The sequence below is a fragment of the Didymella exigua genome, assembly GCF_010094145.1.
Source record: "Didymella exigua CBS 183.55 unplaced genomic scaffold M421scaffold_32, whole genome shotgun sequence".
Lineage (NCBI taxonomy): Eukaryota > Fungi > Ascomycota > Dothideomycetes > Pleosporales > Didymellaceae > Didymella > Didymella exigua.
The window spans coordinates 175872-201228 of record NW_022984806.1 but is presented as its reverse complement, the minus strand read 5'-3'; the positions used below and the strand labels follow the sequence as shown (position 1 = coordinate 201228).

The 25357-nt window shown below is 50.0% G+C and overlaps 14 protein-coding genes across 14 annotated transcripts; 7 read left to right on the top strand and 7 right to left on the bottom strand.

Annotated features, from left to right (window-relative positions):
- The first annotated feature begins 205 nt into the window (after positions 1 to 205).
- M421DRAFT_265595 (alpha/beta-hydrolase) lies at positions 206 to 1249 on the top strand. Its single transcript, XM_033588729.1, has one exon. It carries the CDS (start codon positions 356 to 358, stop codon positions 1118 to 1120), a length of 765 nt encoding a protein of 254 aa, XP_033445388.1. The 5' UTR covers positions 206 to 355; the 3' UTR covers positions 1121 to 1249.
- A 2565-nt stretch (positions 1250 to 3814) lies between these two features.
- Positions 3815 to 6170, bottom strand: M421DRAFT_424162 (Metallo-dependent phosphatase). Its single transcript, XM_033593670.1, has 3 exons — positions 5963 to 6170; positions 5643 to 5914; positions 3815 to 5591 (listed from the first exon to the last, which is right to left on the bottom strand). Exons 1-3 carry the CDS (start codon positions 6093 to 6095, stop codon positions 4212 to 4214), a joined length of 1785 nt encoding a protein of 594 aa, XP_033445387.1. The 5' UTR covers positions 6096 to 6170; the 3' UTR covers positions 3815 to 4211.
- Positions 6171 to 9530: 3360 nt separating this feature from the next.
- Positions 9531 to 9680, bottom strand: M421DRAFT_23368 (uncharacterized protein; the record flags this gene model as incomplete). Its single annotated transcript, XM_033588424.1, has 1 exon — positions 9531 to 9680. A coding segment is annotated over one exon (150 nt), but the record flags the coding sequence as incomplete, so codon positions are not given.
- A 246-nt stretch (positions 9681 to 9926) lies between these two features.
- M421DRAFT_400613 (uncharacterized protein) lies at positions 9927 to 10404 on the bottom strand (the record flags this gene model as incomplete). Its single annotated transcript, XM_033590204.1, has 1 exon — positions 9927 to 10404. A coding segment is annotated over one exon (162 nt), but the record flags the coding sequence as incomplete, so codon positions are not given.
- A 701-nt stretch (positions 10405 to 11105) lies between these two features.
- M421DRAFT_70884 (uncharacterized protein) lies at positions 11106 to 12134 on the bottom strand (the record flags this gene model as incomplete). The annotated part of the gene is made up of 1 exon (XM_033596745.1): positions 11106 to 12134. The coding sequence occupies one exon, from the start codon at positions 12132 to 12134 to the stop codon at positions 11106 to 11108; it is 1029 nt and encodes a 342-aa protein (XP_033445384.1).
- Positions 12135 to 12453: 319 nt separating this feature from the next.
- On the bottom strand, positions 12454 to 12946 carry M421DRAFT_94943 (uncharacterized protein; the record flags this gene model as incomplete). Its single annotated transcript, XM_033598251.1, has 2 exons — positions 12454 to 12887; positions 12919 to 12946. 2 exons carry the CDS (start codon positions 12944 to 12946, stop codon positions 12454 to 12456), a joined length of 462 nt encoding a protein of 153 aa, XP_033445383.1.
- Positions 12947 to 13184: 238 nt separating this feature from the next.
- M421DRAFT_103365 (feruloyl esterase B precursor) lies at positions 13185 to 14942 on the bottom strand (the record flags this gene model as incomplete). The annotated part of the gene is made up of 2 exons (XM_033586893.1): positions 13185 to 14791; positions 14927 to 14942. 2 exons carry the CDS (start codon positions 14940 to 14942, stop codon positions 13185 to 13187), a joined length of 1623 nt encoding a protein of 540 aa, XP_033445382.1.
- Positions 14943 to 15072: 130 nt separating this feature from the next.
- M421DRAFT_424157 (uncharacterized protein) lies at positions 15073 to 15829 on the top strand. The gene has a single exon (XM_033593669.1). The coding sequence runs from the start codon at positions 15207 to 15209 to the stop codon at positions 15789 to 15791; it is 585 nt and encodes a 194-aa protein (XP_033445381.1). The 5' UTR covers positions 15073 to 15206; the 3' UTR covers positions 15792 to 15829.
- A 952-nt stretch (positions 15830 to 16781) lies between these two features.
- Positions 16782 to 17093, top strand: M421DRAFT_70645 (uncharacterized protein; the record flags this gene model as incomplete). The annotated part of the gene is made up of 1 exon (XM_033596725.1): positions 16782 to 17093. A coding segment is annotated over one exon (312 nt), but the record flags the coding sequence as incomplete, so codon positions are not given.
- Positions 17094 to 17254: 161 nt separating this feature from the next.
- M421DRAFT_265509 (uncharacterized protein) lies at positions 17255 to 18292 on the top strand. Its single transcript, XM_033588728.1, has 2 exons — positions 17255 to 17567; positions 17721 to 18292. The coding sequence occupies exons 1-2, from the start codon at positions 17544 to 17546 to the stop codon at positions 18201 to 18203; spliced, it is 507 nt and encodes a 168-aa protein (XP_033445379.1). The 5' UTR covers positions 17255 to 17543; the 3' UTR covers positions 18204 to 18292.
- Positions 18293 to 18667: 375 nt separating this feature from the next.
- On the top strand, positions 18668 to 19883 carry M421DRAFT_424155 (uncharacterized protein). The gene has a single exon (XM_033593668.1). The coding sequence runs from the start codon at positions 18696 to 18698 to the stop codon at positions 19770 to 19772; it is 1077 nt and encodes a 358-aa protein (XP_033445378.1). The 5' UTR covers positions 18668 to 18695; the 3' UTR covers positions 19773 to 19883.
- A 571-nt stretch (positions 19884 to 20454) lies between these two features.
- Positions 20455 to 21912, top strand: M421DRAFT_400596 (glycoside hydrolase family 28 protein). Its single transcript, XM_033590203.1, has 4 exons — positions 20455 to 20947; positions 20995 to 21249; positions 21301 to 21515; positions 21569 to 21912. Exons 1-4 carry the CDS (start codon positions 20525 to 20527, stop codon positions 21822 to 21824), a joined length of 1149 nt encoding a protein of 382 aa, XP_033445377.1. The 5' UTR covers positions 20455 to 20524; the 3' UTR covers positions 21825 to 21912.
- A 91-nt stretch (positions 21913 to 22003) lies between these two features.
- M421DRAFT_424154 (uncharacterized protein) lies at positions 22004 to 22574 on the bottom strand. Its single transcript, XM_033593667.1, has 2 exons — positions 22291 to 22574; positions 22004 to 22242 (listed from the first exon to the last, which is right to left on the bottom strand). Exon 1 carries the CDS (start codon positions 22556 to 22558, stop codon positions 22301 to 22303), a length of 258 nt encoding a protein of 85 aa, XP_033445376.1. The 5' UTR covers positions 22559 to 22574; the 3' UTR covers positions 22004 to 22242; positions 22291 to 22300.
- Positions 22575 to 22724: 150 nt separating this feature from the next.
- Positions 22725 to 23663, top strand: M421DRAFT_70678 (uncharacterized protein; the record flags this gene model as incomplete). Its single annotated transcript, XM_033596728.1, has 1 exon — positions 22725 to 23663. A coding segment is annotated over one exon (939 nt), but the record flags the coding sequence as incomplete, so codon positions are not given.
- Between the last annotated feature and the right edge of the window lie 1694 nt (positions 23664 to 25357).

Genomic DNA, 25357 nt, shown 5'->3' with positions numbered 1-25357 from the left:
ACCATTGTTACAAGACCACTTCCGCTTCTCGAATGAACAACATCTTCAAACGCCATTGTCCTTGTCGCAAAAGTGGTGTTGCAGCGCAACTTCACTCGCCAATGGTAGCACGACTCACTTGGGCGGTCCTTACTCTGACGGTCTCGCGGAAACACGGAAGCGGCTTCACACCCAGACAACAACGATGACGTTGCCTGAACTGTGGGGTAGCCTTACATACTCGTAGCCGAACTTCATACTCCAGCACATGGAGAAAACACTTGTACTCATCGGACAGAACTTCGCTATTCACGCACACAATCCAATAGTCACCAAAAAAGACGAGATTTCTGAACAAAGCTAGGACACTTTCAAGATGCCAGAACTATTTGACCACGATGGCAAGCCTGCCGCCCACCACATGGCACGCGTCAATAACATTCGAATGCACTACATCACAGCCGGCTCAGGACCGCCCCTTGTCCTCCTCCATGGCACACCAAAGAATCACTACTACTGGTACCGTATCCTACCCTACCTGACTCCACACTTCAGCGTTATCGCCCCTGATTTGCGTGGCTTCGGCGCCACAGACAAACCCCCTGCCAGCGATGGCTACGATGGCCGTATCAACGCCCAGGATATGGTGGAACTCATGGATCAGCTGGGTTACAAGCAATTCTCCATCCACTGCGAAGACCGCGGCGCGACCTTTGGCTTCTGCACCGCCGGACTGCACCGGGACCGCGTCACGCACCTGAGTTTCTGTGAGATGATGCTCTCAAAGCAACTGACGGAGCAATCGTTCTTCACGCGCGAGAATATCGAGGCACAGTACAACCAAACCGGTGTTTGGAACTGGCATATCCCGTTCTTGTGGATGCCGCATATGGCTGAGATGCTGATTACAGGGAAGGAGAGGGAATTTTGGACGTACTTCATGAAGGCGGAGTGCTACAATCCGAGTGCACTAGATCAAGAGGCTGTTGATGAGTGGATACGGTGCTCGCAGAGTCCGGGTGGGCTGAGGGGGATATTGGAAACATATCGTGCACATTGGGCGAATGTAGATGTTGAGCAGGAGATTATGGATGAGGGGAAGCTGGACTGCAAGGTCATGACTGTTGGCGCACCCGAGTAGGTTTCCACGATCCATGGCAAGGATCTTGCTGACATTGTTCAGGTTCTTCGGCCCGCTCGTTGAAGAACAGATGCGAGGTACAGCAAATAACGTCGTCATTTCTGAGATTTTCGAAAAGTGCGGTCATAGTCTGGCCCTCGAGCAGCCCGAGCGGCTTGCGAATTTGCTGAAGAAGTTCATATTGTAAATTAGCATTCCGTCTCAACAAATCTCGAGAGCACAAGCTAGGCCGTATCATCCCAACCGCATGATCTAAGCCATGTCATTGCAAAGTCCGCATTGGCCTTTCAAGCACTCTTGTCCACCGAGTCTCCAGCCTACGATCCAAGCCATTGCCATCCCACCTCGCAAACTGTCTTCGCCACGTCACGCCACCATAATACCTACACGCCGCTTCATCTTTTGCTTCAGTTACGGCAGACGTAGCCGCTGTATAGTCGATGGAAACTGCGCTGAGTTGCTTGCTAGCTAGGAGGCGACCATATATACATGCTCTGAGACGTGCTAGTCCAAGGTAGCCAACAGAGGTGACGATCAAGGCCTGTCGGACCGACTTGCACCGCAACAGCTTCGATCCACCCTGAACTGGCTTTGTTATCGCAATTGGTTTGACACGTAGAATCAATTCTTCAGCATCTACCTTACCTCAGCTGTACTATTACCACACAAGGCCTTGTCGACTTCTAACGATTAAAATCACTTCATCTGAACACTTCCAACGAGGAGTCAAAATGCCGGCATATCAAGAGGAGGATTCTGATTTGATAGCTGCATTCAGCAATGCGGAAGTCCGACAATGCAGAATGAATTTAAGTATTGTGTGCTAAGCCCATACTGTCCAGGGCAGACTCATGTTGTTTAATAGCAACAATGTATAGAGTCGCAACGCTCATTAAATTCCATCGCTCTCCCGCACAAGTCCAATACGTGAAAAGCCTCTACTTTCGGAGCTGATGCAGCTCTGGAGATCACTCGTCTTAGCCACCTGGCTTGGGAGTTCTGATCAATTTGTAGCCAAAAATCAGTCATGTTGAAGCGCATCTCTTGCAGAAATCCGGTTCTCAGGCTCCTTAGTGAGTATGGATCTAAGGAGATATATACAAAGGGGCTGAATAGGGACGGGGACCAAAGATACTTCCTGTAGCGCAGGTCAGAAGTGTATAAGTCCAGACCCCGTTATGACGTACCAGCAGGTCAGCTTCATGCGCAGGCAAGGGTTTCACAGGAGCACCAGATCTAAGCATAGTAGATACTCTACAATGTCTAAATATGTTAGTTTTGACATAAGAAGATATCTAAGATCACCTCCGCGGAAGCTGCGTCCTCAGAAACTGTCGCGGTGTAGGAACAGCGCATATGCAGAAGGAATTGAAGGATTGAACTGAGGTTGTATTGTATGTAGCTATGGACTGTTGTTATAGGGGAATAGCGGTGAGGTGTAAAAGGAAAGGGCAGGGTGTACTACGTTGTACAGCAGTAGAGATATGAAACTGTGATACGTGGTACAAGAGAAAAGACTCCAAAACCGTGACAGAAACCTTGGTAGGATCTGAGATGCTGCGTATAAGCGACAAATTGTCCTTGTTGTCTACAACATCGCAGAGTTTGATCTCTGTGTACAACGTAAACATGATGCAGCCAACGTTCTATAGGTCGGTTAGAAATGACCACGGCTGCCGCTGAACGACTTCAGGGCTACAATACGGACGAGTGGTGAAAATCTTGCTTTTGTCCTCAGAGGAGAATACAGATGATCTGAAGTCGATCAGACGTATGCAGGTGTTGTTTAGAACTTTTCGCTTTGCTGTTGATGTGTCTTTGCTCTTTGACCGATAGTCTCTATCCTTGCGCCATCTCTATGCATCGCTTTTGAGAAGCATGTTTTCTGGCTTTAGATCCGTGTGTACTGTGCCGAGACTGTGCGCCTGTTCTAAGATTTCCAACAGCTGATGGATAACCTCCCTTGCTTGGTGAATTTGAAACGTGCGTGGGTTGTTGCCTTCCATGAAGGCGGCCAGTCTCTTCTTGTATAGGTTGGTGATAATGCAGACGTACTCATCTATGCCAAAGGCATCTCGGATCCTGATGCGTTGTGCTGTGCCGTCCGAGTAGTTCGCTTTGATGATATGTAGCATTTTGTGTTACATGTATGTGTTTAGTAATCGTATAGGGAGCAATCGAATCAGGGTTCCTGCTGAGATGTTTCCAGTAGGGGCATGGACGAAGCTGTAACTTGGTGCGATCCTCGTCGACAGGTCCCCCGGAAGTGTAGACAGTGTGCATACTTGTAGGGGTGCCACAAGCGGCTGGATTAAGTCAATCAGATGCCAAGTTTCGAGTGGAGATGGAAGATCTGCGAGTCGCACGTGCTGCAGTAGTGACGAGTTGATGATGTGAACTGTCGATTGGGTGTTATGGGAGAGGACGAATCTGTTGCGGTGCAAGTCGGTCCTATAGTCCTTGATCATCACCTCTGTTGACTACCTTGGACTAGCCCGTCTCAGGGCATGCATATACGGTCGCCTCCTAGCTAGTAAGCAACTCAGCGCAGTTTTCCATCGATACATACAGCGGCTACGTCTGCCGCGACAGAATCTCTCCAGCGCGCCGGAGCGGGAGCAAAGCCGAACAAGCTGACCAATGAGAGAGCGCCCTGCGCAGACAAGGAGTCGTATATGCCGCATTTGATCAGCGATGAGATTGGTATTTCCATATATAAGAGCAGTGTGGAAGGGTGCACTGATGAAGATCAGCGAATGCAAGCAAAGATTGAAAAGTTGTGACACTCACATGTCCGACGCTTACAAAGTAGAGGATTTATAGACTCTGCCGGATGGATATCATGAGCAAAACATTTGAAAACCATCAACATCCTTAAATGCGGAGACTGGGCATTGCTCATCCGCGAGCAAACTATAAGTTCGATACACGGCGAAATCAACAATCACCTACAAGCCACAAACATTCCAACAGTCGTTCCAGACAAGCACGGGACCTGGTCACCTAATGAAGTATTGAGAGATGATATTGATTGATATATGCATCGCTAAACGACCCGGGACTTTTGTATTACATCATCGTTGTGGCTCGTCTAGAGCATCAGAAGACCGGCAAGTGTGGCGAAGATGCCAGCGCTAACGAATCCAGAAGCAACGTGCGCAGCAGCACCGGTAGATTCAGGGGATGAGCTGCCAGTGCCGGAAGGGGTAGACTCGCTGGCAGTTCCGTTGCCTCCACCTGTCGCGTTGCGCTGGCGATCGACAACCTCAATACGCTGGTCGAGCTGGATATTTACAGGGGACTGCGCCTGAATGTACTGAGTGAGGACCTCATCCTGGGTGTCAAGGGCGACGAATTCGGTAGTCGGAGTGAAGAAGTTGTCACCACCGCCAGCAATGAAGTCAAGGGTGACGACCTGGTACTTGGTGCTGTTGTCAAGAGGGAGGTCGCCAATCGTGACAGCAACAAGCTTGCTGCCGTTTTTGTTCTCAGGGTTGTATTCGACCTTGATACCGGTGGAGACCTGGAAGAATGAGGTGACATCCTTGCCATTGGCAATATTGACACCGGTTATGATGCCCTCGAGAACCTCCCAGAGGTACTTTCCGTCGACTTCGATTTGGACAATGGCGTTGCCGAAGGGGAAAGAAGTAAGGACCTCGCCGCGGGTGATATTGCCCTGGTCAATGGTGGCACGGATACCACCAGCATTGATGATGGCAAAATCAACATCGTCTGTGTTGTTCTTGCGATAAGTGAGCATAGCATCAGCCATGAAGTCACCGAGCAGGCACTCCTGACGGCGACAGGTAGTCTGGTCGAGCTCGACCTCGCTGGTACCGAGGACTTCGGCAGCGAACTCCTCGAAAGGGCCGCGCCATGACTCGATTTGAGCCTGGAGGCCCTCGTCCTGCTTGGTGGTGTTGGTGATATGGATGGGAGCTCCGTGGTACGCGACGATCTTGCCCTGAGTATTGTATGTGACCTCAATATCACCAATGTACTCGCCCCAGCGGTAGGCAGTAACGACGAAGACCTCTTCGCCATCAGCATTATCGACGATGGTAGGATACTTGCCCTCAGCATCCTCCATATCGCCAAGAAGTGTATGGCTATGGCCACCCATGATCAATTGAAGACCCTTGGTAGCCTTAGCAAGCTCCTGGTCCTTTTCGTAGCCAATGTGGGTGATAGCAGCAATCCTGGTGATGTTGGTAGTGGACTTGATCTCATCAATAGCGCCCTGAACGGCCTCAACAACGTCAGAAAAGACAGTCGTCTCGTCTGGATTCGAAATACCTGGCGTCTCATCGGTGGTCACTCCAATGAGAGCCAAATCATGCTCCTGGAAAATGTGGTATGGCTTAATAGTCTTGTTGACCTTTTCATTCTGCGACTGGATGTTCGCAGAAATGACAGGGAAGGTCAAATTGACTAAGAACTGCCCGAGCTCTTCGTCACCTCCATCAAACTGTTTGGGATCAGCATCGATCTTCGCAGAGCTTCGATAATTGGTTCGTACCTCGTGGTTGCCAAGAGTCATGGCCGAGAAATTCATCTGGTTCAACGTCTCGGCGATCTTCTCGCCGCCGTAGAAAGAGTAGAAGAGAGTACCTTGAAACTCATCACCAGCGTTCAACCAGAGACTGTTGTTGTAGTTGGGTCGCTGCTCCTCAACTACGGTCTTGATACGAGCATAACCACCGTAGCAGCCTCGCTCGGGCCGAGTGCAGTCAGTACCTGACGATGAGAACTCATCCAGATGGGCGTGGACATCGTTGACGTGAAAGAACGCTAGCTTTTGTTAGTTTGGGTTCTCGCTCACTTATCGGAGGGACTAACTGATGTTGTAGTTCCCCTCAGCACTGAGTTGACGCTTTGCGAGGTGCCTGCTGTACAACACATCCTCAGCGGCGGCTTGGCCAACAGCCAACGCCGAAAGAGCAACTACGCCAGATGCTGTGGAGAACTTCATATTTGCACTCCGAATTTCGATCGACGATGCTGTGCAAAAGGCGATGACACTGGGAACGATCTTGGTTCCCGACCCTTCTTCTTATGTCGTCGAAGATGCGATGGAGACCTCCGCCGCTCTTGCCAAGTGAAAAGCTGGGCGTGCAGCGTAAGTGCCTTGGCCCACCACCGCACATTCCTCTTTCAGGAAAATGCGTTCTGTACCTGATAACAAGAGTCCAATCATACGGCACACGTGTGATACTCGCATGTGGCACGCAGGAACCAAGGACGAACCTGGATTTCGGACATGGCATGGCATGGAGGCGAACTTGTCGTTATCCATCCACGTGGTCTCGTATACGCTGACGGCCAATGAGAGCTCCTCAGAGAATACTTACATTCGGTGTTATGCCGGACGCGGACGCAGTGTGGAAATAGGGTTGACTAAGACGTAGTAGCTAGATCGGCGGAGGGCTATAAAAGGCATAGCCCAAGCAGCCCCAGGTATCAGATCCTCCGGGGCTCTCCAACGTGACGATACGAAGGGTTCGCTGTTATGATTGACGTACTTTGCATTGCAATAGAGTACTTACAGCCTAAGGGTGCTCAACGTAGAATGCGATACGGTAAAGGGAACGAGATAAAGCAAAGGCCCGAAGGCCGAAAAAGATGGAGCTAAACCACTAAAACGAATTAGCTGACACGACTGGCAGCTCTCACCGTCCTCTGCACGACATCATCGTAGCTTCGGGTCGAGTATAGTTGAAAAAGAGTTCGAGAGTTGAAGTCCCACCGCGTACCCCGCCCCGTCGAAAAACACACCTCATCTTTATTGCATTTCGCTTTGCCTATGGAAGGCCAGTTAGTATCCAGAGTTTGAGTAAGGGGGCATTTTACCGTGTTAACATCATGTGCGACGCGTGGTGGTAACCTTCACTGGGATCTGTTCTGCAATTCACCTCCTTCCGGCACGCTTTTGACGTCCGTCTCTTTCTCAACCGAGCATCCATCATTCTTCTCCTTGTAGATTACCAACTTACCACGCCTTGATCGTCGTGGTTGCCAACAAGTCAACTTTGTAGTCAATAATGCTGTGGGCGGTCTGGCCGTCGCTCAAATGCAGGTCCTAAGCCTTTGCCTCTGCCTCGCGGCATTGTTCGTAGTCTTGGACGCTCTTGAACCGAGTGAGAAAATCGCTCTTCAGGATGCACGCTCTTGAGATGCCAGGCATAGACTGAGACAGCAGCTTTCCACCTCGCGTGGTGGGAGGTGCGGTCGCTTTTCGGTTTCAGAGGCGCTCATTCCCCGATGAATTCGGTGATAATTGAGCTTGGACAAACAATCCTCAGGATCAAATCTGCGCATTATGTTGTGTTCATCAGAGAAGCAGGCGCTTTTAGTGGTTCTAATCGCAGTAGCTGTTGGGATCGATAGGCGTGGTCGAGTTGCGGGAGGCGACGTCGAGAAGTTACCACTGCCTTCAGGCTAGGTGGCAAGAACTTTATAACCACGTGGCTCAGATCACATGATGTTTTATTGTAGCAGGCACTGCCCGGTGGGCAAGTGCACTTACCTGAGAGCTGAGAGCTTGAACAACACAACATCACACAACACAACAACAGATAGTAATACACCCGTTGATCACAGTCTCCGACCGACACTGCTCACGCAGTTACAGTTATGAGTCTAGCTGTCAACTATACACGCTGTATTAGCTACTGCATGCTAACAAGCTGTTGACTGCTGTCAACAGAGCTACGTCATTGTCCTACTACCTCACTTTTCTAAGAGCCTTGAGCGCACTGTCCCTTACAAGAGTCAACATCTAATAGCCAATAGAGCCTAATTTAGGATGGCTACTACTAAGCTAGATAGACTAATTACAAGCACAATAGTTATAATTAAGAAGCCTGTAGACTAGGAGGAATAGATTTTCGCGTTAGGAGGAGCTTAAAATAGTTTTTAATTGCAAGTACAACTACAAGTGAGCCCTCTATAAGGATTCTAAGCTTATACAGGGCTAGTTTACCCTTGTATCTAATGTTAAAGCTAAGTATAGTATCCTAGACAATAATACGTACAACTTTAATAAGACAGGCTTTATAATAGGCTAGATAAGCACTAGAGTAGTTGTTATAGATGCAGAGAAGCTAGGACAAACAAAGTAGATATAGCTAGGCAACTAGGAGTGGGTAATAGTTATTAAGGGCATTAATGCTACAGGATAGGCTATTCTAGCCTACATCATCTTTAAAGCCTGCTAACACCTGTCTAACTAGTATAAGGATAATACCCTGCCTTAAGACTAGGTTATTAGCATCTCTAAAAAATAGCTAGACTACTAACAGGCTTAGGTTTAACTAGTTAAAGCACTTTAATAGGCATACAAAGACGCACACTATTAGTACTTACTATAACGTAAAGCACCACCGAGCCAGACACACCACCAAGCCGGACACTTTTTCTTGGCACTGCAACTTTTCTATACGACATGATATACAACAACAACGCAAGTAGATATTAACTTAGCAAGAAGGTAGAATTTTTCTTGTGCTTTAGGCCTATACCTTAGTGTAACGGTCTAGACTCTAAAGCTAAAGAAGAGCTAGAGCTAGCCGGTTACATTAGCTTAGCCGGCTTGGCTTAAGCTAGATATATATTATCTACGCAGTTAACTAGACGTCTAGTTAACTTGTGCATGTTTTTTAGCAAAAGTTGTTAGGAAGTAGATATCCTTTATTGGCCTTTGGCCAGACTACTACACTATAGCAGGTGTAGTAAGGCAGGGCACAACGCGCGAACGTGTATAAAAGATGTGCAAGATACTATAGATTAGTGCTGTATACTGTAAGTTACAGTAACTTGCAGTAACTTGCTATAATATGCAAGAGAAGTTGAAGTTTAGTGTGGTCTTAGCAAAATCCGGTCACTCGCCCGGGCCGGCCACTCGCCCGTGAGGTACGTTAAGGGATTAATAATTTTGAGTAGCAGTGCGGCCACTGTGGGTGGTGTAGGTGCGAGCTGGCGGAGGAGGACTTAGAGCAACAGCACCACAACAAGGCGCCACAACACAACGCTTTTGAGCTGCAGGCGTCCTAGGAGTAATTAAAGCTTTGCGCTTGCCTTTTTTAGGCAATTAGGAGGCTTTTTAAGCGTTGCAAGCTTCTTTATCCTTCTCCCTTTGCAGTTTGCAAGCGTCGATTGCTGCACGCTCTTTGGCGCGCTCTCTGTCACAAACAACCTTCGCTGCAGCAGCCACCTTGCGCTTCTATTCTTTGATCTTATTGTTATGTAGCTTATTGGAAGCCTTGAGCTCCTTCACTGAGGCCTTTTCAAGCTCCTCTGCATGCGCAGTCTCCTTCAGAATCCGCTCTCTGTGGCGGGCTTCCTTAAACAATCAAGGTGACCACTAGCAAGCTCCTCCCTAGTCATCTAACGCTGGCTTGACTAGATTAAGAGCTTTACTCTTCTTATCCTGCTTCTTCTTAATTGTAAGAGACTTACTAAGCCTGTCATTCTTGTTGCGAAGTAGCTCATTATCAATTACAAGTGTGTGGACCTTTTGGTAGAGGGCGCGCACCTCCTCTAAGCTTTTATCTGCCACAACAGTCTAATTCGCTCATTAAACTACGTGCTGTTGTACCTAACAGAGGCGGCAGAGGAGCTGACAGATCAGCAGCTCCTTTAGGGAAGCACTTAAGTACTTTATTGTAATTAAGCAGGTGAAGGCCTGTTGTGTTAAAGGCTTTAAGTATGTTGTCTTTAGTGAATGATTGCAGCTAAGCAGGCCAAAACAATAAGAATAAGCTGCCTTTCTTCACTAGTAACAAGCCCTTAGAGCGCTAAATCTGCCTTGTTAACTGCTGTAAGTACGCAGTTGATAGCGGCTTAAAGAGGACAACGTCAGCTGGCTAGAGCGTATAAGTACTGTGGGGAGGAAAGATGGCTACAAGTATCTTGTATTAATGGCAATAGATTAGAAACAAGCAGCTTATATAGCTGCTAAAGCTGTTAATAATAAGTAACCTCCACCTTTAATATGTGGAGGCCTTTGTTTCTTTGTTAAAGATCTGTTGCAGCCATCTAAGGCCAGCTTTGTTGTTGCTCTAACTGCTCTGCGTGACTGTGACAAAGACGCGATGCTTAGATTGCTTAATATCTCGCACCTATGCGTCCTGGACGTTGCCGCTGTCACTTGCCATGATTAGGCCTGGATGAAGAGCAATTCTAGAAGCGCTCACGCACGCTATAAGCGTAACCCATTCTCTGTTGCCATCCTCCAGAGCCTGGCGGAAGCGCTTGTTGCCCCAGCTTGTCCTGCTAAAGACTCATTTTTGCCTGCCTATCCTTCCAATCAAGAAGTCTTTCTCATTCATATTGTGCATTTGCTCTAGCTGTACGTTCTTCTTAGCTATTTTAAGCCCTAGCATGTTAAAGTATAAGCTGTACTTACTATAAGAATTAGCAGTGTGACGTTTAGAGGCTATAGCAGAGGTCCATCATAGAGTGAGCGCATTATGATGCCTGGTAACAAATTAGGTAAATGTCAGGCTGGGCATGTGGCGAAGCCACCTCTGACCCGTGACAGGCCGGGCATGTGGCAAAACCACCTCTGACCCATGACACCAAGGCATGTAGCAAAGCGGTGTACTCGCAACCGCGCTGTAAGGTCTCGAGCCAGCTGTGGCAATCGCGTTGGCATGCATTCCACTTCTGCGACCGCTCTACAAATATCGCACTCCTGGGTGTAGCACCTCGCGGTATTGTGGCAGCAGGGAAGACAGTGGTTTTACCTCACACAGAGGCAAAATGGGCGATGGCTGTCATTTTGACACCTTGAACGATGACTCGTCAGCGATACAGCTGCAATCATTGAAGATAGATCACCACGTTAATGTCTCTGCTATGTCAGGTCGGTGCAGTGAGCGTTCTTTCTCCATGATGGAGCCTGGCAGCATCACAATAGATACGAAGTGGGAGGTACGATCGGATTGAGATGGTATCTGCTACATTTAAATACCCAAGCAATCTAGAAGATCTCCATTACAACATACCACCGTATCACACTCCCAATCAGGAAAGCCCAACTCCCGAGTAATGCCGCCACTGCTGCCGCAAGCTTGTGATCGCCAAATAAGAACAGTCCCGCCACCATGAAACCAAATCCACCCAAGGTGTTGAGGAAAGCACCCTGCCAGTCCGCATCCGACCACTTCGGTTTGTACCACCTTTCCTGCTCTGAGATAGCCAGCATCGCATTTGCTACCAAGAATAAAGCGCCATGAAGAACCTGGGGTCCGAACACAATCGTCGCAAACAGCGGTGCTTTCTCTGGGATGAGCTCCGGAAAGTCGACAATGCCAGCGAACATGAAGATCACACCGCCAAAGAGCACGATCAAACCAGCTTGAAAAGCCAGGTTCGTCCTAGTCAGATCCCACAGTTTGACCCACGAAGGGATCCACTTGAACTCCGGAGACCCTACAAGAGCTGGGCGGTACGTGACTTTGCGCGTCTCTTTGTTGGTGTCGAGGGTTCCGCGGTCTGCGTTCAAAGCTCCGAAGGTGTCGAAGATGCCTGCGGCAAAGAAGAAGACCGAGCCGATGAGGACCGTAGTCGGGATCGCGACACTTTCATTGGTCTTAAACTGCAGCTTCTCATCCAGCTGCGGAACGAGGTCGAAGAACGCATTGATGACAAGATCGAGACTGCCGGCTGCAAAGACGACGGCAACTAGCCAGATGGGGTCACGGTATGGAAAGATGGTGCACATCTTACGTATACGTATGCCGAACGATCCACTTTCTCCCCATTCCATGTATGATGGAGAGTATGGCTCGTCGTAGAAGTAAATCTTGTTGCGCTCGAGGTCGCACTTCTCGCGGTGCGCGAGGTGGTTGATGGGTACGAAGTCTTTCAGTTTCTCGCCGTTCGCAGGTCGTGATTCGAGGTCGGCAACATTGTTTGTGACCGAGCCGGGTCTTGGGAGCGGTGGTGGCATCATGCTCATCCTAGTGGCACGCACATAGGATGCACGGATTGTTGCTGAGGCGTTCATGTCGTGAGTCGTGGATTAGAATTATTGTCGTCTGAACAAACAAAGCAAGGAGAACCTGGTGCAGGGCTGACTGGCTGTGGTCGGGAAACCTCGTCCAGCAAGGTCGCGTTATTAGCGGAGTTGAACTGCCTGCCTTGCGACCCAGTGCACATCCCTATACATATACCTTAAACACGAGCCATGGTTTATTTGTGTACCAAGACGTACCATGTGTTGTCAATTCGCCCAACGTGTGGGTCTCGTGACTGGAGATGTCTGACCCACGAGCTTCGTCATTTTCTTGTCCAATGCGGTGTTTTGTGCTGAGAGTCAAGCTCACTCAAGCTTTCACGCGTTGTGCTCGGACAAGAATAAAGTTGCGAGTGGAGACAGAGCGCACGTTGCATGTGAAAGCATCGGGCCAGATCTGCACAGCCGCTTCTGACGTTTCACGGATACAATCGTCCCAGAGGAGCTGTGGCGTTTGTATGGTTTGAGAGGTCATGATCTGCATGAGGAAGGCTCTGCGTGTGCGATGCGTCGTAAGCATGGCCTGTTCAGCTGTTGACGTATGGATATGGCGCATATCCTCCATTACGACGACCAGGCGGTCTGACGATGTATAAATCTTCAAAAGGCATGTTAAGAACCGCGTGTTAAAGACAGCAAGGTGTCTGGAAGGAGACTCATCCGACCCACATGGCACAATTGGATGAGACGGTCGGATTTCGGGAATGACCGTGCGGACCGACGATCTTAAAACACCGCCAAATACTAGCGCAGTGTTTCATAGCCCCTGGCTCACCAACACCGCCGAAGTCATTGCCGGTCATTATTGCAGTCTACCCGGTTGTCGGGAGGAATCATGGCGATGTTCAAAAGGAGAGTGCGGTGTTGGCAAGGATGAGCGGTAAGGAGCACGACGGACCAGCAGCACAAAGTAAGGGCCGAAAGGCTAAGATGATGACGGGTGCCGAACATTGCGTTGGGCACAACTCATGTTGGTTATGAGCTGATTTGTTTGAGACAGTAAGCTGTACGCAGTGGCGATTTTGCGCCGTCAGCTACCGTTCAGCCGATGTTGAGTCCAAGCCCCAACCCCTCGAAACGACCTGTTAGACGACCCAAGAGGTTGCCTATGCGCTCACTGGCTTGATTCTGGAGCACAGTCTTCGGATTCTCCGTTCCACCAACGCAGGTCCAGCTTGATGCTCTCTTCGCGTCTCCAAGCCCCATATACTTCAACTTGCCAGGATAAGCGCATAAATCTCTGGTGACCGCCTCGCCTCTGACATCTTTTGTCTCGGCTCCAAGTACCTCCGGCGCTTCGCCTTTCTCAACCCAATCGACTAGCATCGACAAAGCAGAAGAAGGGGCAGGCCCGATGCCACCACCGCAGTGCTCAACACCAGGCGCGAGGAACAATCGGTAAAATTGATCGACTTCATGCGCACCGCCCATGACACCCTCGACCCTCTTCCGGTAATCGATGGTGTTTTGATAGGGGATGATAGTGTCATCGATGCCGTGCCATGTCAGCAGCTTGGCTCCTGAGGCCTTCAGCAGCGTCAAGTCAGGATCAGCAGTGTTGAGTAGACCACCCAGTTCGTAGTTGGCTTGCGCCCAGTGACCGAAATACGAGGTTATGTCCAGATGATCTAATCTGGCAGAGGGGTCTCTGAGTACGACGTTCTTCATCCAGCTCTCGCATATGCCAAACGGTTTCTGTGATCTTATGCCATCACCAGCGATGTCGATGTTCGCTAGGTCTTCAAATCGAATCCCAGGGCTGATCCCGTGGAATATTGGACCCCATGTTACCTGCTTTGGTCCCTTGAGGATATGCTCGACAACTGTCGCCATCCCCAGCGTGATGTCGACGTGTTTCCCGTCACACTCTATCTCTTCGCCAACAGCAGCAAATGGATCAAATTTGCACGCTTCCGGGTCTTCAAGTATGCCATCGCGCACACCATCCAGCATGTCACACTGTTCGATAGCCCTTTGTCTGAAGTACTCGAATTCGCAGTTGGACATGAATGTCTCTTGCTGTTTCATCACTAGCTGAGACCAAAATTCGCCAGTGACTAAGTTGATGAAGTTGAGTGCAGGTGCGTTTGCCAGAATACCATCCAGGAGATGCGGATGTTTCTGTGCGATCATGTAGCCTTGCCTACCCCCGGTGGAACATCCGTTCCAGTATGAGTGATGTGGAGCTCGGCCAAAGTATAGTTCGGTAATCACCTTGCCGATGTTGATCTGATCGACAAGGCTACGAGAAGCAAAGTTATGCAACAGGTTCCAGTCCAGTGTACCGTCCGTGGTGTTCTTCAGGATCCAACTTCCGTCCCTAATTCGTCTCAAGTTATCACTGCCAGACCCTCCGTCGGTTGACACAGCGGCCCAGCCATCTTGAACAGCCTGCCCAAGATGGCTACCGAACATACCGGTCTCAAAACCGGCACCTCCAGTGGCCTGAAATCGTCCGTTCCAATCGTCGTGGCTGATGGGAAGCCATGCCTCGATCAGGACTTTGTCGTTTGTGCCTCGATGGGAGATGTTTGTCCTGACTTGGCAGAAGCTCAAACCGCTTAGAGCTGGCTGCAAGGGTCCGCCTCTGTTACTCGTGAAGTTGTGCTGTGGTGTCGCTGTGACGGAAAGCACCGCAAGGTCTGACCCTGCGACACAATCCTGCAGTCCTTTCAGGAAAGTCGATGAACCGCATTGAGGTGTCGATGGTGCTGATTGGTCTGCGGTTGACGTCTCCTCCGCGGACACTGAAGCCCCCACGATGGAGCCAAAAAGACACAAACTGCGGATGGAGTGCATGGTGACGAAAAGAACGTCCAAGTAGCTTTTTCAAGAGGAATTGCGGAGGCGTTGCATCCGCTTTTTGGATGTTGAGCAGGATTTTGTGTTGAGTCGTGAACAGAGCTGTACAGGTTCCGAAGTGAGGTGGGGCGGGACGTGCGCACACCGTCTTCCGTAGGTACCCATGGCCGTACGGCCGATGAGCCAGTTCAGCCGATGAGCCACCCAGAACATCACAACATTGAGATACCCACAACTTCAACGCGTCATAACTCCACCACCATGGATCCAATTCAAGAAGCGATTGAATATTTAGAATTGCATAAAGCTGGAGATAACTTGTCATACCGCCAAGTCGCAAAAATGTTTGGAGTTGACCGAACAACGCTGTCGCGGCGGCACAACTGTTATACACGCTCAAATGCAGAAGAAGCGCGCCAGCGACAGTTACTCAGCCCACAACAGGAGGAGGTACTTGTCAAATACATAGAAAGATGCACAAGAGACGGCTTGCCACCCACTAGAAGCATGCTGCAAAATTTCGCCTCTGCGGTTACGAAGTGGGAGGTCTCTGAGAGCTGGATTACTTGGTTTCTGCATCGCCACGCCAACAAGCTTACCACCAAATGGACCACCGGGATGGATCGTGAGCGCTTTTTAGCTGACAGCAAGCGCAAGTATGAGTTGTACTTCAACCTATTGCACTCCAAGATGCGTGAGCACAGCGTTGACGAGCGCAACACGTACAATATAGATGAGAAAGGCTTCTTTGTCAGCATCAACAGTCACACTAAAAGGATAGTCTCTAAGGCAATTTGGGAGTTAAAAGAGCGCACTGCAGCGCTTAGAGATAGCAACAGAGAATAGGTAACGCTGCTGGCTTGCGTATGCGCTTCTGGAGAGGCATTACTGCCCGCTCTTATCTACCAGGGCACCTCTAGGATTTAATTAACCTAGGTAGACGACCTTATTGCTGAACAATACTAGATTTTTATCTCCTACTTAGCAACAGGATGGTTAAACAATGACTTAGGGCTTGCCTGGCTTCAGCAGGTGTTCGATCGCTATACAGCAGCTAAAGCTCGCCGTTAATGGCGGCTTCTGATCCTTGACGGCCACAGCAGCCACCTCACGCCTGAATTTCTAGAGTATTGCGACGCCAAACGCATCCTCCTTATGGTATTTCCACCTTATTCAACTCACAGCTTGCAGCTGCTTGATGTTGTCCTCTTTGCGCCGCTTTCAAGGCACTACACTAAGAAGCTCACCCACTACCTCCAACGAACCTAAGGCCTCACGAGGATCACGAAACCCAACTTCTACAGCAACTTTTGGCCAGCATGAAGCGCTACAATGACCTTAGAGCTCATATTGAAGAGTTTTCAAGCTACAGGCGTGTGGCCGATGGATGCGGACGCTGTACTGAAACGCTTCAATAACCACCCACCACAACAAGACGAAGACGCAGAAATTGGAGAGCATGGCGAAGGCGATAGCTGACCTGAGCAGCGCAAAATTTTTGACGCTGCAGTTGCTGACAAGGCCAGAATTGAAGCCAAGCGGCTGTCGCGGAGCCTCCACTCGCTACAGGTCAACAATGAGCTTCTTCGCACTCGAAACGAGGAGCTACAACACGAGCTCAACGTCATTAAGAAGCGCCCAACGCAGCGGACAACACTGACTACACAAGACGGCGACGACTGGCACGGCGGCGCTGTCTTCTACAGTCCCAGGAAGCTTGCCCGCGACCGCGCGCGCAAAGCTGCATAACTCGATGAAGCCGCGCAGCTACAACTCCAAAAATCTCGCGATAGAAAGGCAAAGGTGGCAGCAACAGCTCACAAAAAGCAGCAGCAAGAGGAGGCAAAGTTCGCTCGACAGCGTGCTGCTGAGGAGCGTCGCGAGGCGAAGAAAGCACAAGCTGAAGTGCTGGCTGCCGAACGAGCGCTCAAAAAGCAGCAACACGACGCTCCAATCGCTCAAAAATCTCACGATACACTCAACAAGCGTAAGCGAAAAGTCTCACACAGTGCTGCAAAAAATCCAACAAAGCGTCGTTGTGTTGTGGCTGCTCGAAGTCGTGTTGACGCTGCACAGCCAGCTGCGTCTCCCCCACCCAAAATCACTGCGAGAGGCCGCAACTCGCGGTTACCAGCCAAATATAAATAGCACAATTGAAGCGCAAGGCTCTGTATAGCAATACACCAACTTTTCTCACGATAATAGCTTTTGAATGTGGCTCTACAGCTTCATTTTTCTATCGCTGAGATCTCGTTGGGGTGGCTCATCGGCTGAACTGGCTCATCGGCCGCACGGCCACGGGTAGCCTCGGTAGTCCCAGCCTCGCGCCTTTGCTTGACGAATTAGTATTTGAACATCAACGCGACCTTCTCGCGACTTCCTCTTACGACTGCGCTTCGAATTCTAAGCGCAAATTGAGCAGAGCATGTTCAGTGTGCCTGCTGCTGACGACATTGCGGTCCTTATTGCATGACGAGGCTTCGGCGAAGGTGTCTGCTCAGCCCCTGGATCGGGGACCGAAAATGAACCTCACCAACCTCTGAGCGGCGATCCAATAAGAGGCTGCTATGGCTGAACACTGTTAGTTGATAGGAACCGATGAGCACAATACTGTTGCACAATGTATGTTCCATTTCCAACTTCTCATTACCGTTAGGCTGTGATTTGCACTTGCTGCGCAGTCGCTCGACCAGCTGCTCGAGCTTAGACGACGCTGTGCCTCAGCGTTCGGCCAAACTTCAGTCTTGCGCTGGCTTCTGACTGCTCTAACTTTAGATCCCGGGCTATCCGCTATATGGGAGTTCACGGCGATGTACACGAGGATTGAGACCTCGGTTCCGGCTGCAGGAAACAACAGCAAACCTGCGCAGACACGCCTTCGGAGATCTATGGCTGCGGTCTACTACGATCGGTCGCCTGGCTGTTACTAAGGATAACGTTGGTCTTGCGGGCACGGAAGATCATCCGTTATGGCTCCCCTCGAACTTAGCTGAAGCTGCCACCTTCTTACGACTTCCTTCTTGTCAAGCACTCTCATTGCAAGTCTTACAGGGAGACCGCTCGTTCACAATTTGTCGTTTGCTCAAGTATATTGATTGTCAATCCCTCACCAATCACCATTTTGAAGATGGCTTCGCGTATCAAAAGACTGGAGGAAGATACGTCTACTATCATCGAGCTAGCGACATATGCCCTTACTGGAATTTTCGTGGTGTTCTTCACCACGCGACAAGCCATGAAGGCCATTGTCTTCCGTAAACTAGCAATGGATGACCTGTTTATTCTTCTAGCTACGGTAGCTGCAGCGACTATTCACGCAGCTTCAGCTAATATCGACAGACATTCGCGGTCGGTCTATCAGTGACAACCTTATTGCTCACCTCTAAGGGTTTGGGCGTACAGGGCTTCTTGACCGCCGACAGAGCAGCCACCATTATGAAAGGCTACTACGCCTCCGAACTACTTTACATTTCCTCGTTGTGCTTCTCGAAGCTGTCGATCGTTGTACTTTTCTACAATGTTGTTGTGCTACGCACGCATCGCCTGTTTGTTCTCTGCTTTGGCATCTGCATCTTCACATGGAGCTTAATTTCAATTGCTGCTGTGGCCTTTCAATGCAGCCTTCCACGGCCATGGGAGTCGATGACTTTGCGATGCTTCAATACGGTAGGTGCTACATATTCGTTCATTGTAGCTGGCTGTTGCTGACCCATGCAGCAATTCTTCTGGGTCGTGTACTGCGCAATTGACATGTCGACAGAGCTGTTCATTGTCATGCTCTCTGTAGACCTAGTCGCACATCTTAGAGTGTGTATTTCGAAGAAGGTCGCTGTTGTAGCTTGTTTCGCACCGCGCCTGCTTGTAGCCGCCGCTGCTCTCGTTCGCGCAATCTACTTGTATCAGGTGACGCCGCATGGGAGCCCTGAATTTGATCTCTGGAGCGCCACCATATGTACCCAGGTGCATGTATGCGCCAGTATTTGTACTGCCTGCATCCCATACATGGTCCCATTTTTCAAGAGCCTGCAAGCCAATGTCTGGCGATCATGCTCAACACGAAGTTGGACTGCGAGACCGAGGTCTAGCCACACACTCGGTCGGTCGTCAAATCGACTGCGTAAACGCGAAGCCAACATGCGCTTCGAGTCGCCGAGATTATTCACCAGCTTGATAAAGGAGCCTGAAAGAGTCTCAATAATATCGCCAAGAATACCAAGCCCTGGTCCAATCAGCCCTTTTTTGCCATCGCCTGTTTCGACGCTTCAGATAACGCCCACCACTACAAGTATCCCGGACACGCACAGGGCAAGGACGCTTAGTGTAGTGGGAACCATATATGACAGCGACTCTGATGAGGTATTTGACATGGTCAGTCTCCAGACTGCGATGTGCTTCGCTCCATCTCTCATCGAGCCACCAGCACAGGCACGCCTTTCGAGTACGGCCACCATGGACGTCCCGGAGCCCTTTGAGTATCTTGCCCTGTTGGGTAGTCCTGACCCATCGAGTTTGAGCTCCTGCTATTCCAGTCGTATCTCAACACCGACCAGGTTGACAATGAATCCAAGATATTCATTGTTCCCTCAAGGCACATCTTGTTACGTGCCTCTGCAATTGGCGCCACAGAGTGGTGCTTTATCTGGACGGCAGTCCAGCCAAAGCGAACGTATTACAGCTAACAGAGTTGCGACATCGCATAAATTTGACGACTTCGCCCATCCTGTCCGGTCAGCAAGCTTTCGATTGCATCCCAAGTTCAGCACGACGCCGCGCTTGCATGCACCACCTCCAACAATCGTACCGATTGCAGAGTCGAGTCACTCATAGGTTCTTATCACATCCCCTTCTTTCATCTGTTCCAAGCAAACCGTGGCGTTTAGACTGGCAGCCTGGCATGGCGAGCGACGCGATGATGACCTGCGGTGCTTTGGGTTTCGGACGTACCATGTATATACTCCCTTGCAGTCTCGGGTAAATACTTCAGTGGTTTTCTGGTTGTGAAACACGCTGAATCATAACAGGCTCAAAATGAAGTAGCTGAACCTGGAGATAATGTCCGCGCTCTACTCTTTCCTCGTAAGGATCGCGCGACATTTGGAAATTGGCGGAGTGAGAGTACGCATCTTCAAACCACGTGGGGCGAGCTGGGAGGCCATTCGGCTAGCGGCCGTCCCCAGATTCTCCCCAGACTCGTATTCGCAATATGTATTGGTACAGGCATGGAGAATTGATGATTGGTGGAAATGGGATACCCCACAACACGGCACCCTACGGCACTGCCATTATTGTTCCCACATCTTCGCTTCCAGAGTCATGTGTTCTTGATCATTCAACCTAGGGCATGTTCAGGAGGTACGCGGACAACGCAATACTCGATAATTGGAGGATGTTGGTGTCCCGCCTCATTTGCGCACTGGAAGATCTGGTCCCAGGTAGATTGCGACAACACGTCCGAAGCTGCGTAGGCGAATGAGATTGCTCCCTCACCAAGTCGTACATAAGGTTCGTTGGAAAGCAAGCAATTTGGCCAAGCAGCCAAGCCTCTTCTTGCTATCTTCAAGCTTTCTCTCCCATTCAAAATGCAGTTCTTATCTATCCTTGCGTTGACCGCATCGCTCGCCGCATCTGTGATCGCGGCCCCGGCTGCTCCAGCCATCACTCCTGCCCCCAAAGCGGGAGTCGTTAAGCGAGCCACCTCTTGCACCTTCTCAGGGTCGACTGGTGCCGCATCTGCTTCCAAATCACAGACTGCCTGCTCCACCATTGTCTTGAACAATGTTGCTGTCCCGTCTGGCACAACGCTTGATCTCTCCGGGCTTGCCGATGACACCACTGTCGTCTTCCAGGGGACCACCACCTGGGGTTATTCGGAATGGGCCGGTCCTCTACTGAATATTGGCGGTAACAAGATTACGGTCAAGGCTGCCTCTGGCGCGGTCCTCAGCCCCGATGGCGCTCGTTGGTGGGACGGTCTGGGCGACAAAGGCAAGGTCAAGCCCAAGGTAATGCTCTCTGATATTGTACACCAGATCGATGCTGATGATCACAGTTCCTTTATCTCCACAGTCTCACTTCCTCTACCGTCACTGGCCTGTCCATCTTGAACACGCCTCATCAGGCTGTCAGTATTGCTGGCTGCGATGGACTGACCGTCACCGACATGACCATCGACGACTCCGATGGTGACACTGGCAGTCTTGGTCACAACACTGACGGCTTTGACATCGGCTCCAGCAACAACGTTATCATCGATGGCGCCAAGGTCTATAACCAGGACGACTGCGTTGCTGTCAACTCCGGAACCGTAAGTGCTATCTCGAGACTCCTTGAGATCATCTACTGATTGCAATTCCAGAGCATCACTTTCCAGAATGGTCTTTGCTCCGGCGGTCACGGTCTATCTATCGGCTCTGTCGGTGGCCGCGATGATAACACTGTCGACACTGTCACCTTCTCCAACAACATCATTCAGAATTCAGTCAATGGTATCCGCGTCAAAGCCTCCGTCGGTGACACTGGATCGATCAACAAGGTGACTTACAATACGATCACTCTCAAGAATATCTCTAAGTAAGCATGCTCTATATGCACTCATACGTCTTAACGCTGACTGCGATCTCCAGGTACGGTGCTCTTATCGAGCAGAACTACGACGGCGGCGATCTGAAGGGCACAGCCGGCACCGGTATCCCCATTACCAACTTGGTTGTCAAAAACATCTCCGGCACCGGCGCTGTCTCCAGCTCCGGTTTTGATGTTGTTGTGACCTGCGGAAGCAGCTCATCATGCACTGGCTGGACTTGGTCGAACGTCGCAATTACTGGTGGCACGACTTACGGCAGCTGCACCAACGTTCCCAGCGTCACCAAGTGCTCTTAAAGATGGGGTGCGTAGCGATGTTGAGGAGGACCCAGGATGGCCTTGACGAGTATATGTGCAGGTGCACGACAAGGATGAAATTCGCTTCGTAGCATGTACATATTTTATTGGAATGATTTCTCAACCTCAAGGAAGACAGCAAGGGGTTTTGATGACGCTTGCTCCTGCTTGAAGATGATCAGACGACTGAGTGTTCCAAGGTAGATGGGCGGCGCGACGCGTCAGCGGGGTGCGCCTGTTCGAAGCTGATTAGTGCCATTGTGCCCCGCTCACCGCTGGGCTTCTGCATTAGCCTTCAATCTTGAATCTTTATGATGGATCTCTTGAGCAGTTTGGTGCTGTGGCTTCCTTGCGGTATTGAAGACACCTCAGACTAGATCCGCGACTCAGTCTGCGGCTCTCGAAGGCACGCACATTTGTGAGCGCGCCCTCTGTGAACAACACTCAATGGGCTGACACGAAATAGTTTCGATAGATTATCGACGGCGTTGATCAGTAGGTGATAGGCCAAGCAAAGCAAAAATAGCAGAAACTGCGAGGTCCGCGACAAGATGCTGCAGGGTCACAGGCTGTTTCTTACGAGGACATTCTGACCGCCTACACTGCACCGACCCGCATTTTTTTGAGGTTTGATTGGTTGCAAAAGAAAGCCGCTTACGTCGTTCCGGTTTGGTCCATTTGCGACGCTGATGTGAGCACCTGAGTAAACCACCAGCAGTACTCAAATGGACCATCGAGAATGAGCAGTTGCGCGAAGATAACTTCATCATAATTTCACTACACAATACCAAGCATGCCGCATTCCGTTCGTCAAGTTTCGCGACAGGTACTGCGCAAGCGAGCATTTGAGTACGCAAAACAGCCGTTGCGAGGTACACTTGATCACTAACCCCTCTTGGCAGATCCCTGTCCGTCGAGGGAATGCACAGAAGTCACATCCAAGCGCTACAGCAGCGCCTCAATGCTCTAGAACATGACCTTGCAATCGAAGCGGCTGGAACCCAGCTCAATCTGGAAGCTTTTGCAAGGTCTGAATGCCGGTCATTGACTGATCTGTTCATGTTCAAGCTGCCTCGTGAGCTGCGTGACATGGTTTATTGGCATCTCGGCACCAAGGAGCAACGGATCGACAGCGACTATTTTCGTTCAACGATGGACCCAGTGACGAAATGCTACTGCTACGATCAACAACGCTGGAGGAAAGCACACTTTCCTGAACACTTCTGGAGTGCAGATTATGTTGACGCTCAGTTCGTGAGGGAACTGAGTGAGAATTACTATCGCACGTCAACCTTTATCTTCGGAGACGGACAAGGACTGATCGGCAAATTTCTGAACACTGACCAACTGGGGCTCGGGCTTCTACCAAAAGAGCTAGTATCAAGCTTAGAAGTACGTCTGAGTGCGATCACGCATGATCGTGGATCTTTCCGGGCATATATCTTCGGCGTACCCAAGCCTCCGGAAAGATTGCAAGCAGCTCTGGACGGGCTCATGGAACTGAAGTCTGGATCGAATGTGTGCATTCAGTTTGCGACTGAAGCCAAGTGTGCGGAGCAAAGGAGAGAACTATTCGTTGGCGCATTGCCAGTATTGTTTTCGGAGATACAAGTGACGGCGCTGGCTGGCTATAGGTCGAAATTCATACTTGATCGGAAGTATGAGTTTCGATTGGAAGGCAACATTCTGAAGAGCCTAGAAGGTGGGCTTTGGGATGTGAGTAATGAGGTCTTTCAAGTTAGATCAGCACTTACTGTTTTAGATACCAACATACTACAACACCGATCAATCGTCGTTCCGCGCGGCTTCAAATGCCAGTCCCTTCAGTCCCTACACTGATTGAGAAGGTCTGAAGACCACTTTAAAGATGTTCAGCACTAAGATCCGTGTCCATGGATGTACCATATGAATCACCCTTCTGGGGCACCTACATTGGCAGTACACCTTTTCCCAAGACCGAAATTAATTCTGAACTCGCAGGAAGAACCGATGCCACAGGGGGTCTATCAACTAAAACAGAACAAAAAGCAATAAATCATCAGATCTCGGAGTGGAGATCAGGTATGAACGTCTATGTATAGGCCCGTTCCCAGAGATCAAGTTCTGCTGCATGCGCTCGTACCCAGATATCAGTGCAGTCTCCCAGATCCATGCCCCTACAGAGCCCGATGATATCCGTCATGTGATTACAAACGACCAATCGATGGCTCACTGTGAGACCAAAACGGGCTGATTGGCCTGACTCCATAAGGCCTTCCAAAATTAAGGCGGCCAATCGCACCGTCTTCTCGTTGTTGACGTCGTGACCGAGGAACGCTTTCATCAACAGCAGGACACTAAGTCCTCCCTTGCCTTGTTTCGCCGCACACAAGATGCGTTCCGCAGCTGTCAAATTGCCAAACAGTTTCCCAGACTCCGATGCGAGGAACGCGCAAAGGATGTTCTCATTCCTGCTGCTCACCACGAGAATGAAAGCGTGGAGAAGATGCGGTCGGCGAAACGGTTTCCAATGAGATCGGCGTTGAATGAAACGACCATGTTAACAAACATCTGTTGCCGCTCTGTCGCTGTGCAATCGGCCTTGTGCTCAAGAACAATATCAACGGATCTGTTGATAAAAGTCGAGTCAAGGTATGGCTGAGCGTCGGCATCTTCCATTCAAGCCATCAGGTAAGGTTTCAGTTAGCTTGGGGGTAACAGTTGTGCAACCTTGATACCCTTCGTGTTAATATCATTGTCTCTATCATCCCCATTGTCATCAACTAAGCGCCTGTGGTGACTTATGAGAAATACCGCAGATCTGTTCCAAGGCAGCAAGGCTGCGGTGGGCAGTTGACGTTTCTGGCAGTGGAGTACCTCCTTGGTAGTCTTTCTGTTGCGGTATCAAGGGCAAAATGTAAACAAGTGTATTGTGTTGTCCGTATCTTTCCTCTCTAAGGCTCGCTGCGGGATCTGTTGTGATGACGTCTTTGTGATGCAGCTGAGGCAAGAGGTGCTCAACAACATGAGGAAGTAGCACTAGACCACCGCCAACAGCACGTGAACCACTTCTCCTCTTAACCGTCACAGAATATATCCTAGTGTTCTTATCATCCCAGCACTCCTGTAACTATGCCTCGTAGCGGATTCACACCTGTTCTGGATATCTTTCTTCTTGCCTGCGTTGTTACAGTTTTTATTGTGGGTGGAAAGATAGACTTACCGTGTCCGTGCACCCAACGATCGGAGTCAACCAACGATCAGGGCGCAACATTTGCAGTAGATTTCAACGCGTAAAAACTCAACCACCATGACAGGAATTTCAGATGCGCTTGCAGAGATTGATAATCTGAAGCTAGGCGACAAACTTGTATATACAAAGCTTGCAGAAAAACACAGTGTTGATCGCAACACGTTGTCCCGTGCGCACTGAGGTGTGCAGGCTCCCCGACGCGTCGCCAACGAGAACCAACAGAAACTCAGTAACTAACAGGAATCAGATCTAGTCAAGTATATAGAGGAGCTGTCAGCGCGTCACTTACCACCTACAAGGC